Here is a 16,093-nt window from a genome sequence, read left to right on the forward strand (position 1 = left end):
CTGGCTGAGCTGCCACTCACTTCTGCTCCTGCCAGGAGACCTCCGAGGAGGCTGAAGACAGGCCCTGTCAGCCCAAGAGCTTCCAGCAGAAACGGAACTATTTCCAGAAGATGGGTGAGGGCACTTGGGGCGGCAGGCCCCTGTAGAAACACGGCCAGTGCCCCTAGCCTGGGCCAGGGAGGGTGAGGTGTGCTCTGCTCCCCGGAGTTGGTGCGGCCCATCCAGGAGCCCAGCTGGGCTAGTGTGGTAACTTTGAAGGCCATCTGGACACTTGCAGGACAGCCGCAGATCACAGTGAGGACGGTGAAGCCTCCCGCCAAGGTCCAGATCCCCCAGGGGGAGGCGCAGGAGGAGGAGGAGGAGGAGCAGGAGGAGCAAGAAGTGGAAACAAGAGCAGGTTGTGGGGAGCTGGGCAGGGCCTGGGGCTCCTGTGGCTCTGCACAGCGTTTGACGGTCTTTCCTGTTTTCCTGGTCAGTGCCGTCCCCTCCTCCTCCCCCCATCATGAAGAAGCCATTGAAGCAAGGTGGGGCCAAAGCTGCAAAAGAGGCTGAGGCTGAGCCAGTCAAGGAGACAGCGGCCAAGGGCGGTGGCCAAGGGCCAGCCCAAGGCAGGGGGATCGTGGTGCGCAGCTCAGACCCCAAGCCCAAGCGGCCACAACCCAGCAGGGAAATTGGCAACATCATCCGCATGTACCAGAGCCGCCCGGGCCCCGTGCCTGTGCCTGTGCAGCCATCCAGGTGGGCCCCCAGGGGGAGGTGGCCAGGGCTGTCCTGCTCCTCAGGGAATCACCCTATGAACTTAGTGACCTCTTGCTTCTCCCACGAGGCCTCCCAAAACTTTCCTGAAGAAAATCGACCCCAAGGACGAGGCTCTGGCCAAGCTGGGTATCAACGGTGCCCACTCGTCCCCGCCGGTGAGCACCCCAACCTGTCCCCCTGAGAGTGTGCACTGGGGAGCCCAAGTTCACTGGGTGAACTTGGCCTTGTGCTGTGAATCAGCCCGTGTGCTTTCTCTATATCCCCCCAGATGCTGTCCTCCAGCCCAGGAAAGGGCCCCCCACCAGCTGTGGCTCCTCGACCCAAGGCCCCACTACAGCTTGGGCCCTCTAGTTCCATCAAGGAAAAGCAGGGGCCCCTTCTGGACCTCTTTGGCCAGAAGCTGCCCACTGCCCAGACACCCCCACCTCCACCAGCGCCACCACTGCCTCTGCCCGAGGACCCAGGGACCCTTTCAGCCGAGCGTCGTTGTAAGGAACCACACTTCCCCTGCGCCGTGGGCTTCACTGGGGCAGAGGCAGGGTTCGCACAGACTCTTGGTGCCCAGGGTTGAAGGCATTTTGGTGTGGCTGAGGCCAGCTGTTTGGGCTTCTGGACTTTGGAGCCATATGTAGCTGAGGAGTCCCAGCTTCCGTGTTCCTACCCAGGGCAGGGCCTGGGCATCTTTGAGGCTGTCATTGAGAGGCTGTCACACACAGGGTGTTGTCCTTGACACATACCTGACGGCTCTGTGGAGGAGTCAGTGGTATCACACACAGGGTGTTATCCCTGACACATACCCGACAGCTCTGTGAGGAAGTTAGTGGTCCTGGCTGACATGGTCTTAGAGGGCCCACGAGTCTCAGGGACTCCAGAGAAAGTTTAGGGCCAGAAATAGAGGCAGGAGATGGTGCCGTGGAAGGAGTAAGGCAGCTGGAGGTTGAGAGAGCTGGGCCCTTGGCGGGTTCTTGGGGACAAAGGTCTTCCCTCCCGTGCCCCCATCACTCTGGCTCTGAAGCCCCTCGCTGAGGCTCCTCACCCCTTCCTCCCTGCCAGGCTTGACACAGCCCATGGAGGACCAGGGCGTTTCCACCCAGCTACTCGCGCCCTCTGGCAGCGTGTGCTTCTCCTACACTGGCAAGCCCTGGAAGTTGTTCCTACGCAAGGAGGTGGGCATGAGGGTGGGGCCTTGGCCTGGCCTCTTTGGGCTGGCAGGGAGGCGGCAGGCTTTGTGTGTCCCAGTCTGGAACCCCAGCATCCCCTCCCCACAGCCCACCATCTCAAGGCTGATTTTCCAGGCCTGGGAGGGCAGAGGCTGGCTAGGCAGAGGCACCAGACCCACCGATCTTTGCCCTTCTGTGCCCTCCTCCAGGTGTTCTACCCACGGGAGAACTTGAGCCATCCCTACTACCTGCGGCTGCTCTGTGAGCAGGTGAGAGCTGGCCCACCTGCCAGCCTGAGACATCTGTAGAGGCAGCATCCCTGGTGCTCTTTGTCTAATGGCTGGGCCAGGTTAACACCACGTAGGGCATGTTGGCAGCCAGCACTAGGGGCCACTTCTTGTGTGCCCAGCCCTGCCTTCATTGAATCTTCACAACATCCCTAAAAAGTAGGGACCATGGCCAGGTGCGATGCTCACGCCCGTAATCCCAGCACTTTGGGAGGCCAGGGCGGGTGGATCACGAGGTCAGGAGTTCGGTACCAGCCTGGCCAACATGGTGAAACTCCGTCTCTACTAAAAATACAAAAATTAGGCATGGTGGTGCACACCTGTAATCCCAGCTACTTGGGAGGCTGAGGCAGGAGAATTGCTTGAACCCGGGAGACAGAGGTTGTAGTGAACCGAGATTGTGCCACTGCACTCCAGCCTGGGTGACAGAGCGAGACTGTGTCTCAACAACAACAAGAAGAAGAAGTAGGGACCATTATTCACCTAGTTTTATAGATAAAGATGAAAAGTAAAGTGTGTACAGTGCACAACACAGGCTCTAGCATGCAATAGATACTTAATAAATAGTTGTGACTTTGCCACCTCTGAACGCTCCCAGGAGTGAGCCTCTGTTCCCCCAGATTCTGCAGTAGCAGCCGCCCTCTGCCCCGAACAATCATATATCTGGGCTGACCCAGGGGCAGTTACCATGGGGTCTCTGGGCAGTGGGTGAAAAGGGAGGGCTGGCAGTTGCAGGGGAGGGGACATGTGAGACCTGTGAATGGAGGTGGCCCAAGCCCTCCGTCCCTCCCTGCCCCACCTAGGCCTTCTGCTTAGCATACAGGCCACGGGGGCCAGGGCGCCCTCCATCAACCTCCCCAGCTTTTCCTTCATGCATGTTGATGGCTGCTCTGGGGGTGGGCTCTGTCTCAGGACCCAGTGGTGACTACCTAGCTCTGCCCCCAGATCTTGCGGGACACCTTCTCCGAGTCCTGTATCCGGATTTCCCAGGATGAGCGACGGAAAATGAAAGACCTGCTGGGTATGGGTCCAGGGACTGTGGAGTTGGGAGCTTGAGTGCTGGGGGCTGCGCCTGCCCTGAAGGAGGGAGCAGCATGGGAGCAAACTCTAGAGCCCCCTCTGTGTGAGCAGAGGACAGCCCGGGTCCTTCCTGCCCACAGGAGACTTGGAGGTGGACCTGGATTCTCTCAGCACCACTGAAGACGGCGTCAAGAAGCGCATCGTGGTGGCTGCTCGGGACAACTGGGCCAATTACTTCTCCCGCTTCTTTCCTGTCTCGGTCAGTGGCGCTGGGGTAGGGAGTTGGGATGCCAGGCCCCCAGCCTGGATCCTGGGGTGCATGGGCACGGACCCTCCACAAGCAGGAGAGCTGGGGGGCAGGCGCCAGGGGAAGGACAAAGCCCAGCCACTGGCCCTGGGCAGCTCCAGGGCATCTTGGGCAGTAGCGGGACCCAGGAGCCTGCCTGAGACCCACCACCTTCCTGTAGGGTGAGAGTGGCAGCGATGTGCAGCTGCTAGCCGTGTCCCACCGCGGGCTGCGACTGCTCAAGGTGACCCAAGCCTCCAGCCTCCGCCCACACCAGCTGAAGATTCTCTGCTCATACAGGTGTGCTGGCCCACGACCCTGGGCTAGAGGTGGGGGCAGGTGGCAAGGTGACCCCAGCTCATGCCCGGCCCCTGCGCAGCTTTGCAGAGGTGCTGGGTGTGGAGTGCCGGGGCAGCTCCACCCTGCAGCTGTCGTTGAAGAGCGAGCAGCTGGTGTTGCACACAGCCCGGGCAAGGGCCATCGAGGCGCTGGTTAAGCTGTTCCTCAGTGAGCTTAAGAAGGCAAGTGTGGGGTGCGGGTTGGGAGGCCGGGCGGGCAGCCCTCACCGATGCTGCATCTCCCCGTCCGTCTTCCCTGTGGGGGCAGGGGCTGGGAGTTTGGGCTAAATCCCTGGAAGTCTGGGGTGCTAGGTGGAGGGGGAGGCCAGCAGGGGGAGCAGGTGGGAAGGCAGGACAGGGAGGCGCAGGCAGGCTCCCTGCTCCAGGCCCTCACCCGCTTGCCCGCAGGACTCTGGCTATGTCATCGCCCTGCGCAGCTACATCACTGACAACTGCAGCCTCCTCAGCTTCCACCGTGGGGACCTCATCAAGCTGCTGCCGGTGGCCACCCTGGAGCCAGGTATCGCCACAGGCTGGCAGGGGCTCACACAGGGAGGGTATCCACTTGGCAGAGGCTGCCTAGGGGCGGAGGGTCCGGCGGGTGAGCCACATCCCTGGGTGCCTTCCAGGCTGGCAGTTTGGCTCTGCCGGGGGCCGTTCCGGACTCTTTCCTGTGGACATAGTGCAGCCGGCTGCCGCTCCCGACTTTTCCTTCTCCAAGGAGCAGAGGAGTGGCTGGCACAAGGGTCAGCTGTCCAACGGGGAACCAGGGCTGGCTCGGTGGGACAGGGCCTCAGAGGTGAGGAAGATGGCAGAAGGAGAACCACAGGCAAGGCCTGCCTGAGACTGAGGAAGGAAAGGGGTTTGACCGCTCCCGAGGCTGCCATGCAGTGGGACCACCCTGCTGTCCGTCTCCTGTGGCTGCCCCTCTGCCCCCTCCTGATGGCTCGCCTTGTCTCTCCAGCAAGACTGTGCACTCCTTGCAGGCAGGGCAGGGCAGGGCTGGGCTGGGCGCTGCTCTTGGGTCCCGTGTGGCACTTAGTTCAATGCTGCCCTAGCAGATGCTTAATAAACAGCTCTTCACTTTCCTGGCTTCCGGTCTTGCTCCTTTGGTGTCTGGCTGGGGAGGGATGGGGCTGGGGCAGGACCCCTGGGACAGGGCACTGGACACTCAGGTGGCACCAGGTTTCTTGTGCTCCCAGCGCCCTGCCCACCCTTGGAGCCAGGCACACAGTGACGACTCGGAGGCCACCAGCCTGCCCTCCTCTGTGTCCTATGCCTCTCTGTCCACCGACTCCCACAACTACACCATGCAGGAATTCGCCCTGCGTTACTTCCGGAAGTCCCAGGCCTTGTGAGTGCACTGGGCCGACCCCTGTGCCTGTCTATCCTCAGTCTTCCCAAGAGAGCGCGCCCTGCTCTGAACCACTAGGCTGTGCTCTTAGCCCAGCCTGGCTGGCTGGGATGAGGGCAGGAGGGCCAAACAAGCTGGGCTGTCTCCCCCTGCCCCCCACAGGCCGGGCCAGACAGATGAAGGTGCTACAGGGAAGGACACAGACAGCCTGGTGCAGTACACCAAGGTGAGGGAGAGGCAGGGAGGTATCTGGCCCATGGATCTGCCCTCTGACCCCCGCAGCCCCCAGACCCACAGCCTCCTCTCTTTGGCCACAGGCTCCCATTCAGGAGTCGCTCCTCAGCCTCAGTGATGACGTGAACAAGCTGGCTGTGGCCAGCTTCCTGGGTGAGTGGCCATGGGCATCCTGGGTCCCCATGTCTGCAGTGCCATGGACCTGGGTGTCTGGTCCCTTTATCTCCTTGAGCTCTGCCTGGCTCCATCCCAGTCTGCCAACTCCGGGAAGCTCACTGGTGGCTCCTGGACTCCAGGGCCCTCACCGCCTACTACTCCCACCCAAGGGTTGTGGGTTGTGTGGAGTCTGGGGTTGGAAGGCAGTCCATGGGTCCAGAGGATGCTATGTGCTGTGTGGGGTTTGGGTACCCAGGAGCCTCAGTCTCCCCATGAGTCAAGCTGCAACCAGCTACCCTGGCTGGCATCCATGCATTTTGAGAGTGAGGCATCAGATGGCAGGTGAAGTCCCTGCACAGCAACAGCATGAGCCGGGGCCAGCCCCAGCACAGCCCCAGCTGTGTGCCCTGTTTCTTATCCTGCCTGCAGCCCTGATGCGGTTTATGGGTGACCAGTCCAAGCCCCGGGGCAAGGATGAGATGGATCTGCTCTATGAACTGCTAAAGGTAAGCCTGGGCTGTGTGACGCCCAGCACCTGTGCCTGTCCTCCTGTCTGGGCTTGAAGGAGATCCCCTTCTCTTGGTCACTGTCCTTCAAATCATTCCAAACTATTTACTGAACACCCATTGCATGCAGCGGGTGTGGCTGTGAAGCCAGCAGGATAAGTCTCTGCAGTGCTTACGATAACTTATGTGTCTGGGCGTGAGAGGTCACTGGAGAGTAAGAATGCAGGGAAGGCCAGGCACGGTGGCTCAAGCCTGTAATCCCAGCACTTTGGGAGGCCGAGACGGGCGGATCACGAGGTCAGGAGATCGAGACCATCCTGGCTAACCTGGTGAAACCCCGTCTCTACTAAAAAATACAAAAAAACTAGCCGGGCGAGGTGGCGGGCGCCTGTAGTCCCAGCTACTCAGGAGGCTGAGGCAGGAGAATGGCATAAACCCGGGAGGCGGAGCTTGCAGTGAGCTGAGATCTGGCCACTGCACTCCAGCCTGGGCGACAGAGCGAGACTCAAAAAAAAAAAAAAAAAGAATGCAGGGAAGGGGCTGCTGCAGTGGAGAAGGCTTTGTGGCAGCCTTCCTACAGGGAGGGAAGGAGTGAGCACAGGGTGACACAGAAGGGCAGGCAACAGTTCAGATGTGGTGGGAAGCCTCGGCATCATCACACACCAGCAAGGCCAGTGTAGCTGAGACTAGTGAGCAGCACGGAGAACAGAGGATGAGGACGGGGAGCAGACGGTGGGTCCAGGCCACCACAGGCCTTGTAGCCATCATTGGCTTCTGATTTTTGGAAAGATGGGAAACCACCAAGAGGATTCTGGAGAGAGACTCGGCTTACGTTTCACAGGGTCACTCGGCTGTTGTTTGGGATTCTGGGGGTCTAAGTTTAAAAGCAAAAGGAAGTTATCTCAGTGGTCCCAGGTGAGGGATGGTGCTGGCAGCAAGGGAGAAGCAGAAGATTCAGAGCCAGCAGAGTGTGCTGACCAATCGCATGTGGGCTACGGGAAGGAGGACAACTACTGTCTTCAAGGAGCAGGTCTTGGCTGGTGGAGGAATCTGTTTTGAACACGTGAGGTCTGAAATCCCAGACTTCCCAGTGGAGGAGTCTGGGGTTCAAGGGAGAAGGCTGGAGGCAGGCACCTCATCAGATGGGAGCAGTTGAGGCCACAGGGAGAGGGGCAGACAGAGAGGTTCAAGGGCATGGCACCGCTCAGAGGTCAAGGAGTTAAGGTGAAGCCAGCAGAGATGACTAAGAGATCAGAGAAGCAGGGGCCAGACATGTGGCTCACGCCTGTAATCCCAGCACTCTGGGAGGCCGAGGTGGGTGCATCACCTGAGGTAGTTCTAAACCAACCTGGCCAACATGGTGAAACCCCATCTCTACTAAAAACACAAAAATTAGCTGGGCGTGGTGGAGCACTCCTGTAGTACTCAGAAGGTTGAGGCAGGAGAATCGCTTGAACCCAGGAGGGTGGAGATTGCAGTGAGCCGAGATGGCACCACTGTACTCCAGCCTGGGCGACAGAGCAAGATTGTCTCAAAAAATAAAATAAATATATGAAAAGACCGGGCACGGAGGCCCACACCTGTAACCCCAACACTTTGGAGGCCAAGATGGGCGGATCATCAACCTGGCCAACATAGTGAAACCCCATCTCTGCTAAAAATACAAAAATTAGCCAGGTGTGGTGGCACGCCTATAGTACTCGGGAGGCTGAGGCAGGGGAATTGCTTGAACCTGGGAAACAGATTGCAGTGAGCCGAGATCACGCCATCGCGTTCCAGCCTGCGTGGCAGAGGGAGACAGGGAAGCAGCAAAGAGAGTGACTGAGTAGCCAGTGCAGTGATGCTCTTAAGCTGAGGGAGACAGCTTGACCCAGCCCCCGCCCACGGCCTAGCAGGATTTCTCCAGAGCTTCAGACCCCAGGCTCACCACTCCCATCCCTCACCCCACCTGCCCTTCCTATCCCCGCAGCTGTGCCAGGAGGAGAAGCTGAGGGATGAGATTTACTGCCAGGTTATCAAGCAGGTCACGGGACACCCCCGGCCGTGAGTGGGGACCGGTGGGGTGGAGAGGCTTCTGGGGGCAGCTGGGCACTGTGGCCTGGCCAGCCTGAAGCCCGAGCTCTCTGCCCTGCAGGGAACACTGCACTCGAGGCTGGAGCTTCCTCAGCCTTCTCACAGGCTGCTTCTCTCCGTCGACCAGGCTGATGCCCTACCTGACCAAGTTCCTCCAGGATTCAGGCCCCAGCCAAGGTGCCCGTGGGAGGGGGAGATGGAGGGGGGGCAGGGGTTTCTAGGACTGGGAACTTGGAGGGCTCGGGGAGACCTGGCCACCTCATAACCCCAGCCTGGCTCCTCTGCAGAGCTGGCCCGGAGCAGCCAGGAGCACCTCCAGCGCACAGTCAAATATGGGGGGCGCCGGTGGATGCTCCCACCGGGTGAAATGAAGGCTTTCCTGGTACTGGGGGTGGCGGATGGGCATTGTGGGACACCCTGGGGTGGGGGGGTGTCCCCCACAGGAGACCACTGGCCGACTGACCACTGGCTGACTGACCCTGCAACCTGCCTTGGCAGAAAGGACAAGCCACTCGCCTGCTTCTTATTCACCTGCCAGGAGGTGTGGATTACAAGACGAATATCCATACTTTCACGGTGAGCTTGGGGGCCACCAAGGGAGGCGGCCTTGGGCATCAGTTCTGGGCCCTCCAGCGTCCCTCCCCTCATCACAGCCTGTCCACATGCCCAGGTGGCAGCAGAAGTGCAGGAGGAACTGTGCCAGCAAATGGGCATCACAGAGCCTCAGGAAGTGCAGGAATTCACCCTCTTCCTCATCAAAGAGAAGGGTGAGCTTGGGGACGGAGCCTCACTGTGGGGCCCCTCCCCCACCCGGGGGTGAGGTGGTTTGGTTTCTGCTGGGGTGGCAGGGTGGGGTGTGCGTGGTCTGAGCAGCGGTGGACCTAGGGTCCCCATGCAGGCAAGCTGGTGCGGCCCCTGCGGCCTGCTGAATACCTCAACAGCGTGGCAGCGGACCAGGACGTGAGCCTGCACAGCCGGCGGCTCGGCTGGGAGACCCCACTGCACTTCGATAACTCCATCTACATCAGCACCCACTACAGCCAGGTCAGCCTGCCTGCCTCCGAGCCGCTGCTGCAGTTTGAGGGCGCGGCTTCCTGCCTGGGCGACTTCCAAGCCCCCCTCCCCACAAGGGTGTGGGTCTGTGGTGGCTGGGGGGTGACGGTGGCAAAACTAGGCTTGAGCCCCTAGAGCTGATGGGGGCTTTGGGCCAACTGATGGGGGCTTTGGGCCACCTCTGCTCTCCTCACCATGCTCCCCGCACAGGTGCTGCGGGACTACCTCCAGGGGAAGCTGCCGGTCAGTGCCAAGGCGGACGCGCAGCTCGCCAGGCTGGCCGCCCTGCAGCACCTCAGCAAGGCCAACAGGAACACTCCCTCAGAGTGAGTGGGGGCACCTCCCGCCCCTAAGCCCCTCCCGTTCTCCAAGGTCAAGGCCATTTGACTGGTACCCTTCCTGGCCCTAACTGGACTGGCCCAGAGCAGCGGGGCCTGGTGGACATCTGTCCTCTCCACCCCACCGTGAGCTCCTCTGGTTCAGGGCCCTCACCTCATTTATGTGTATGGATCCCTAGTCTTGCCCACAATAGGCACTGGTTCAGTTATTTGGCACATGCTGTATGCCCAGCCCTGTACCAGGTGGTCAGGGGCCAAACTGACTCTGGCCCCGCATCCTAGGCAGGACCTGCTAGCTTATGTGCCACAGCAGCTGCAACGGCAGGTGAACATGGCCTCCATCAAGAACCTGATGGGTCAGGAGCTGAGACAGCTGGGAGGACACAGCCCCCAGGAAGCACAGATCAGCTTCATTGGTGGGTCTGGGGCTGGGACCGCTGGGGTGGGGGCTGGAGGCCAAGAGGGAAGGAATGCAGGAAGGGCGAGGAGGGGTCTGCACCTGCCCTGTCCCTCTCAGCTGACCTGAGGGGCCAAGCAGCGCAGGTTCCAGGGCCCTAGCAGTCAGAATTCCTGCCTGCACCCTCTCCACCCGCAGAGGCCGTGAGCCAGCTGCCCCTCTTCGGCTATACCGTCTACGTAGCGCTGAGAGTGAGCATGCAGGCCCTGTCGGGACCCGCTCTCCTGGGGCTCAACCGCCAGCATCTCATCCTCATGGACCCCAGCTCCCAGGTGGGCAGGGCTCTTGCCCCAGCTCTGGCCGAGGGACCCTTGGGCCATTCCATCACCCACAGTGACCCCTCCCTGGAGACGAGACCAGCCCTGCTCTCTGCTGCCCCCAGAATCTGTACTGTCGCATTGCCCTGAAGAGCCTGCAGCGGCTCCACTTGCTAAGCCCACTGGAGGAGAAGGGGCCCCCTGGCCTGGAACTCAACTATGGCTCAGCTGACAACCCCCAGACCATCTGGTTTGAGCTGCCACAGGTGAGTGGCTAGGCCTCTGGCCACCTTGGAAAGGTGGATGTGAGGACCTCGCCCCGGCATGGCATGCAGTGGGAGCCCAGGCCCAGGCTGATGCCCACTGCTCCGGAGTGCTGTGGGCCGGGCCAGAGGCGAGGGGCTGGTTGGGGAGCCCTCTTGTAACAGGCCTTTCTCTGGGCAGGCCCAGGAGCTGCTATACACCACTGTCTTCCTGATAGACAGCAGTGCCTCTTGCACTGAGTGGCCCAGCGTCAACTGAGAGGAGTGTAGGCCAGGGAGAGACGAGGGTGAGGCCTCCCCTGGCCCAAGTCTCACCCAGATGGTCTGCCTTGGATGCTATCAGACCACTGTTCCAGAACCTGCCACAGCACAGCCCAGCCGGCCCACATGCAGGCCATGAGGCAGGGGCTGCTATCACGTCACCAACAGGCAAAGAAAACAGCCAGAGCCCCTCCAGGACGGCCTGGGCCCAAAGAGGGCTGCAGGAACTCGCCTGGGGAATCTGAGGTTGCCCAGTCTGAGGGAGACGCCCACCGGCCCCAGGCTCCGCCCAGGCCCCACATTAGCACAATCCCAGGCATGGGAGAAACAGCTGCTGAGGAAATAAAACTCCCCGGAGAAAAGGGCTGTGTGCACGAGCGCATGCGCCACCACACGACTTTATTCCTCTCCCAAACACCTCGTCCGGCCTGGCCTTCCTGAGCAGGAGCTGAGCAGAAACGGGGCCTGGCTGCCTTTCCTCTGCCACAGCTCTGACCTGGGCAAGGCTGGAAGCTGGCATCGTAATGGATGGGGAGTGGGTGGAGGACCTGAGGTTCCCCTGAATAGGTCCCAATACCTTGGACAGGTGGGCCTTGTCCTGACTTAAAACTCGGGGAGGGGCCACTCTTCCTTCACCTTCTTCTGGCAGCAGCTCCACCACCCTCCACCTTCTGTCCCGGACATGTGTCCTAGAAAACCCAGCCATGAGGGCCAGGAGAGGCAGGGAGGCTCTGAGAAGGGTCTATAGGCTTTGCAAGCAGAAAGAAAGGTGGGCTGACCTCTGACCTGGATTCAGGGGGTGTCTGGGGTCATCCCCAAAGCCAAGTATGGTTGGAAGGGAGGAGGACTCAGAAAAGCAGGCGAGGCCCGGGCTGGCCCGTGCTAGAATCTGGTGGAGGACGCGGGCCTTGCCCAGCCACCAGCTGGTCATCTCTGGGGGTCACACAGGCCGTGCCAGTCAGCTTCACTCTCACACCGAGCCCGGCCATGGAAGAAGTGCCTGATGAGGTTCTGGGCCTCTTCTTTCACTACAGATTCAGGGGGGGGGCATGACGCGAGTGTCAGCCTCCTCCCTGTAGACCACCCTCCCAACTGCCTCCTGGCCCTGGCAATGCCAGCGCTCACCGCTCCTTCCAGGAGAGGGCTTCTGAGTCAGCAAGTGTGAAAGGTGGCGGGCGAAGGCTTTAAACACCTCCTGGAAGGGAGAGGCAGAAGAGAAGCAGAGAGCAGGACCCTGCCCTGACCCCCAGAGCGACCCACAGCCATGACCCGACGGCAAGGCAGGCCCCAGGGAGGACGGGTGCGGGACTGGCCCTGGCCCAGCCTGCTCTGACCCACCATGTTCTGGGGCTCACACTCCCTGCCTCGCGCCCCCAAGACACCCACATACCCCAGGCCTGGGAGAAGGCAGAGCCCGCCCACTCCCCCTACCTTGGAAGCAAACTTGCCCTCCTTGTAGAAAGGGGTCAGGCACTTGACCACAACATTTGCAGCCTCCTTCAAGGAGATGCCAGGAGCTGAGAGCTGACAGGGGTCTTGAGCTGTGGGATTCAAGGTGCCCTGATCGCTGGCCAAGACGCTGCCCTTGACCTCGGCTAAGACGGAGGGCTTGGCTGAGGGGCGCAGTCTCTTCTGAGGCTGGCTCTCTGGGTTCTCCTGAGAAGGGCCACAGCAGAGGGTCACTCCTGAGTTCCCTTCCACTGACCTGCTCCCCTCCTCCAAAGACTAGGCCCCCACACCAGCCGCCCCCACACCAGCCCAGCCCATCTGCCACTGGGTGTGGAAAGAAGCGCTGATTTTCCCTGACCCCTTGACCAGGGCACAACAGCTCCTGGCCTCGCCCACAGCCCTTCTCTCCTTCCCAACGGCCTCATCCCTGCCGGCACCTGCTGGGATGGAGGCCGCTTGCCCTTCCATGTGTCCTTTGCAGGGGTGGGCTGGACTTCAGGGGTGCCCTGATCTCTGGGCAGGCAGGTGCTGGTGGAGGGAAGAGCAGGCATCACAGCTCTGGGTCCTAGTGGCTCCCTCATCCTAGGAGGCCTAGGAGAGCCCATCTTAGGGATGAGCTCTGAGCTTCAGACGCCCAGGGAGCAAAGGGGATGCTGCCATGTGGATTCCAGAAGATTCTATGACTACCTCTACCCTTACCTTGGCCTCTCCCTGAGGCACTCTTCAGTCTGGGGAGGGGCAGGCGAACGTCCCCCAGCTCCATCTTCCTCCCCTGTGTATTTCTCTGGGGCCATCAGCGGTCCCTGAACCCCCTCACAAGAGGGGCAGGCACCTTCTGCCTCTGGGGCTGAGGCCAGCAGAGCTGGGCTTTCCTCCCTTCGGCAGAAGAAGCGGGCGATGCTCTGAGAATCCTTGTGGGCCGCTGCGGCTAGGAGCTGCTGTTTCTTGCTAGCCCGGCCCTTGGCAAGGGAACTGCCCCCAGAGGAACTTTTTGCCTTCTTCTCAGGGGAGGGCCCCCCACAGTGAGCGCTGCCTCCAGGGACCTCCCCTCTGGGCCCAGAGAGGGGCTCACTCCTGTCCTCATCCAAGAGGCCACAGGGCCGGCTCGGGGGCTCATGCTCGCCTCCCCGCTTGGGCTGGGGGGCTTGCTCCCTGATCCGAGTCGTCTCCATCAGTTCCGTGGCCGTCTGGAACGGGCGGGAGCCTTTGGGGAAACCAGCTCCTACCCGCTTGGGTTTGAGCTGTAAATGTGAGCAGGAGGAGAGGAGGTTCAGCCCACCAGGCCCCGTCGAGGGCTCCGCTGGCTGGACCAGTCGCTCACATTGGGCCGGGGCTCTCAGGAGTGTGGGAGGGAAGAGGCAGGCAGGACCCTGGTGGGGAGCCAGGCCATGGCAAGAGGTGCACCCCTGAGGGCAGAGGGGAAGTGGAGCCTTTCCTGGTCACAGGTCTGGAGGCCACTGGGCCACAGCTCACCGAGTACACATGGGAGGCCGGTGGGATGTCATACTCATTGGGCTCGGGGGGCGCAGCTTGGGCACTGCAGCTGTTGGCACTGCCTCCCACGTCATAGGGCTGCCCATCCTTGGAGGCTCTGTGGATATCAGCCACCTGGGCAGGGATGGGCAGGGATGGGCAGGGAGGCTGTGGCACCCGCCAGCTCCTCCTGACATGCCCCACCCAGCCCTCCTTTTCCACTAGGCACTAGAAGTGGGTTTCTGTGGCCAGTGGCTGCAGACAACTAACTACTGGGCAAGTTTTAGGCCTCCCATCCTCACAGGGTTGGCTAAAAACACCTCCGGCTAATGGAGAATGGAGCTCTACCCCCATAAACTGTCTCTGGGGTGGGCTGGGGAGGGTGGGTTCTGGGGTGCCCGTGCCCGGAGAGCTGGCAGACAGCTTCTGCCTCAGAGCATGGAGAGGCCCCTGCAACAACCCTTGGTCCGCCTGCACCAGGCCCACCTTCTTCAGCACGCTGGCCTTGTACAGGTTGGCCACCTTAGCATTCCGGAATGTCTCATGTTCCAGCTCCACGGCCTTGGCCCGGAGGTCAGCTCTGTGGGTGCAAGGTAACCGGCACAAGGTATCAGGTGGGCCTGGGCTTCTCCCTGCCAAGCTCCTGTGGGACTCGAGGAGCCTGGTGAGGTAGGCCTTGGGCACAGGGATTCTGACTAGGACTCTCTGGGCACCCTGTGGTTTACTGTCCCTCAGCAGCTGCTGGCAGCACCTAAGTTGCAGCCATGTCTGGCCCTGGTGGGGTTTAGGGGCAGTCCCCTGGAGTAGGAGAGGTACAATCTGGGGAGAGGTGGCCCAAACAGGCCAGGGTTGATAGTGTCCTGCAGTCTCCAAGGGAACGAGAGCTTGGAGGGCTCCTCTGCCCAGTGACTGTGGAACTCACTCATCAGTGGTACATGTGGACTGGCGGTTACTGCTCAGCGCCTCCTCCAGAAGCCCCAGGCAGTGTTCCCGTGCCTGGCACAGGAGAGTAAGATTGGTCACACGGCCTCGAGGCTGGGGGACGGCCCTGGGGGGTGTCTGAGGAGCTGCCCGTCTCTTACCTTCACAGTCAGCCTGGGGATTCTCCTGCTACAAGCCTCTTTCAGGGGACAGTTCTCATCTGTTGGGGGGGGAGGTCCTTGGTCTTTTCATTCCACCTTCTGCACTCTGAGGTCCCCCACACCCCAGATGAGAATCCTCCCTCCATGCCCCGGGAAGAGCCCGCAAGCCTCTAGGAACATTTTTGTACTGACCTGGGGGTACAAATTCTTCTATCTTGGGGTCTTTGCCCTGGAGGACAACATGAAGGGTCCATGAGGCGTCCTGCCCTGCCACAGGACAGTCCCATCCAGCACCAGAGAAGGGGCTGAGAGGTGCGAGCAGGGGGCCACCAGGGGCCCCGCACAGGCCACTGAGCGCCTCCCCTCACCTTGCGCAGCTGCATCTGCTTCTGATAGAAGAGGTTCCACTCCCGCTTGTGGGCCTCATCTCTGCCTTCATCCCCGCTGCCTCCAGAACCTTCGTCGTACCTAGGGACAGGCCAGGCATGAGTGGCCCTGGCCTGGACTCTGCCCTCCCCATGTGTGCTGCTGCTAGGATGGCAATGTCCCTGATGTCCTACCAGCCCAAGGGGGGACTGCAGCATCGTAGCACCTCTGGTCTGGCCTTAGCACCAAGGGAATGCCGGACGATTCCAGTGGGTTAGAGTCCCTGGCTTCTTGGCCCCTTACCTGCTGAAGCCCCCGTAGCCCTTGCGGCCTCCCTCATACAGCTCGGGGTCAAAGCCATTCCCCTGGGAGGGCCCGATGCAGGTCTTGCTCCAACTGCTGCTGCGCTCCAAGGCCTCCAGCTGCCTCCGCACGGCCATGGGGTTCTGGCAGTGGTCGCAGCCTTTGGCGCAGGCAGGCGGCGCATCCCCGAAGTACTTGGCAATGGCAGCATGGCGGCACCTGGAGCAGGCAGCACCGCAGAGGTGAGGGGTGGAAGCCCAGCCGGCTGGCATCTGTTCACCCGAGCCCTAATCGCTGGCCGAGCGAGCACTGCCATGTCCGGCATCATGCCAGGAGCCCCACGCCCCTCATCTCATCCAAGCCGCACCGGGCATCGTTTGGCTCTGCCCACTACACAGATGAGAACAATGAGGTGAACAAACTTTCCCGAGGTCACGCAACACATGGGGGTCTCCCGGGAAGCAGGATATGAACTCCACTCTGTCCAGTTACTCCTCTGCTCCTCCCCTCTGTCCTCTGGCAATGGGATGTACTGCACAGAGTTCAGACTCTGGGTGCAGATGCCGGCTCTGCCATGAAGGCTGTCTTTTGGGTGACACACTTCACCTCCTAAAGCCT

General features: G+C 61.1%; 2 protein-coding genes across 28 annotated transcripts in view; one reads left to right on the forward strand and one right to left on the reverse strand.

The window, feature by feature from the left end:
• Nucleotides 1–11,164, forward strand: part of MYO15B (myosin XVB) — a 37,586-nt gene extending 26,422 nt beyond the window's left edge. For 18 of the 25 annotated variants that reach the window (XM_065531994.1, XM_065531995.1, XM_065531996.1 and 15 more), the window contains 28 exons: nucleotides 36–114; nucleotides 278–397; nucleotides 477–738; nucleotides 827–914; nucleotides 1,028–1,247; nucleotides 1,813–1,925; nucleotides 2,129–2,188; nucleotides 3,152–3,227; nucleotides 3,367–3,485; nucleotides 3,694–3,812; nucleotides 3,892–4,033; nucleotides 4,259–4,370; nucleotides 4,480–4,649; nucleotides 5,053–5,204; nucleotides 5,367–5,430; nucleotides 5,522–5,591; nucleotides 6,024–6,100; nucleotides 8,070–8,143; nucleotides 8,235–8,350; nucleotides 8,461–8,555; nucleotides 8,672–8,749; nucleotides 8,844–8,940; nucleotides 9,072–9,217; nucleotides 9,437–9,552; nucleotides 9,847–9,980; nucleotides 10,160–10,293; nucleotides 10,404–10,544; nucleotides 10,723–11,164. In XM_065531994.1, coding sequence (XP_065388066.1) covers nucleotides 36–114; nucleotides 278–397; nucleotides 477–738; nucleotides 827–914; nucleotides 1,028–1,247; nucleotides 1,813–1,925; nucleotides 2,129–2,188; nucleotides 3,152–3,227; nucleotides 3,367–3,485; nucleotides 3,694–3,812; nucleotides 3,892–4,033; nucleotides 4,259–4,370; nucleotides 4,480–4,649; nucleotides 5,053–5,204; nucleotides 5,367–5,430; nucleotides 5,522–5,591; nucleotides 6,024–6,100; nucleotides 8,070–8,143; nucleotides 8,235–8,350; nucleotides 8,461–8,555; nucleotides 8,672–8,749; nucleotides 8,844–8,940; nucleotides 9,072–9,217; nucleotides 9,437–9,552; nucleotides 9,847–9,980; nucleotides 10,160–10,293; nucleotides 10,404–10,544; nucleotides 10,723–10,800 — 3,252 coding nt within the window. In that variant the 3' untranslated portion in view covers nucleotides 10,801–11,164. Of the gene's footprint in view, nucleotides 1–35; nucleotides 115–277; nucleotides 398–476; nucleotides 739–826; nucleotides 915–1,027; nucleotides 1,248–1,812; nucleotides 1,926–2,128; nucleotides 2,189–3,151; nucleotides 3,228–3,366; nucleotides 3,486–3,693; nucleotides 3,813–3,891; nucleotides 4,034–4,258; nucleotides 4,371–4,479; nucleotides 4,650–5,052; nucleotides 5,205–5,366; nucleotides 5,431–5,521; nucleotides 5,592–6,023; nucleotides 6,101–8,069; nucleotides 8,144–8,234; nucleotides 8,351–8,460; nucleotides 8,556–8,616; nucleotides 8,750–8,843; nucleotides 8,941–9,071; nucleotides 9,218–9,436; nucleotides 9,553–9,846; nucleotides 9,981–10,159; nucleotides 10,294–10,403; nucleotides 10,545–10,722 lie in introns of those variants that run through there. The other 7 variants (XR_010582013.2, XR_010582012.2, XR_012426161.1 and 4 more) reach the window with 7 other exon arrangements.
• Nucleotides 11,165–11,168: 4 nt separating this feature from the next.
• RECQL5 (RecQ like helicase 5) overlaps nucleotides 11,169–16,093 on the reverse strand; it is a 40,173-nt gene continuing 35,248 nt past the window's right edge. Inside the window, exons 8-19 of one of the 3 annotated variants that reach the window (XM_065531999.1) lie at nucleotides 15,476–15,694; nucleotides 15,175–15,274; nucleotides 14,999–15,035; nucleotides 14,807–14,865; nucleotides 14,647–14,720; nucleotides 14,211–14,304; nucleotides 13,725–13,859; nucleotides 12,951–13,492; nucleotides 12,689–12,779; nucleotides 12,234–12,458; nucleotides 11,928–11,997; nucleotides 11,169–11,830 (exon numbers count right to left, since the gene is read on the reverse strand). In XM_065531999.1, coding sequence (XP_065388071.1) covers nucleotides 11,730–11,830; nucleotides 11,928–11,997; nucleotides 12,234–12,458; nucleotides 12,689–12,779; nucleotides 12,951–13,492; nucleotides 13,725–13,859; nucleotides 14,211–14,304; nucleotides 14,647–14,720; nucleotides 14,807–14,865; nucleotides 14,999–15,035; nucleotides 15,175–15,274; nucleotides 15,476–15,694 — 1,747 coding nt within the window. In that variant the 3' untranslated portion in view covers nucleotides 11,169–11,729. Of the gene's footprint in view, nucleotides 11,831–11,927; nucleotides 11,998–12,233; nucleotides 12,459–12,688; nucleotides 12,843–12,950; nucleotides 13,493–13,724; nucleotides 13,860–14,210; nucleotides 14,305–14,646; nucleotides 14,721–14,806; nucleotides 14,866–14,998; nucleotides 15,036–15,174; nucleotides 15,275–15,475; nucleotides 15,695–16,093 lie in introns of all 3 variants that reach the window. The other 2 variants (XM_015438847.3, XR_012426166.1) reach the window with 2 other exon arrangements.

Source organism: Macaca fascicularis, chromosome 16 (genome assembly GCF_037993035.2).
Source record: "Macaca fascicularis isolate 582-1 chromosome 16, T2T-MFA8v1.1".
In the NCBI taxonomy this organism is placed as follows: Eukaryota; Metazoa; Chordata; class Mammalia; order Primates; family Cercopithecidae; genus Macaca; species Macaca fascicularis.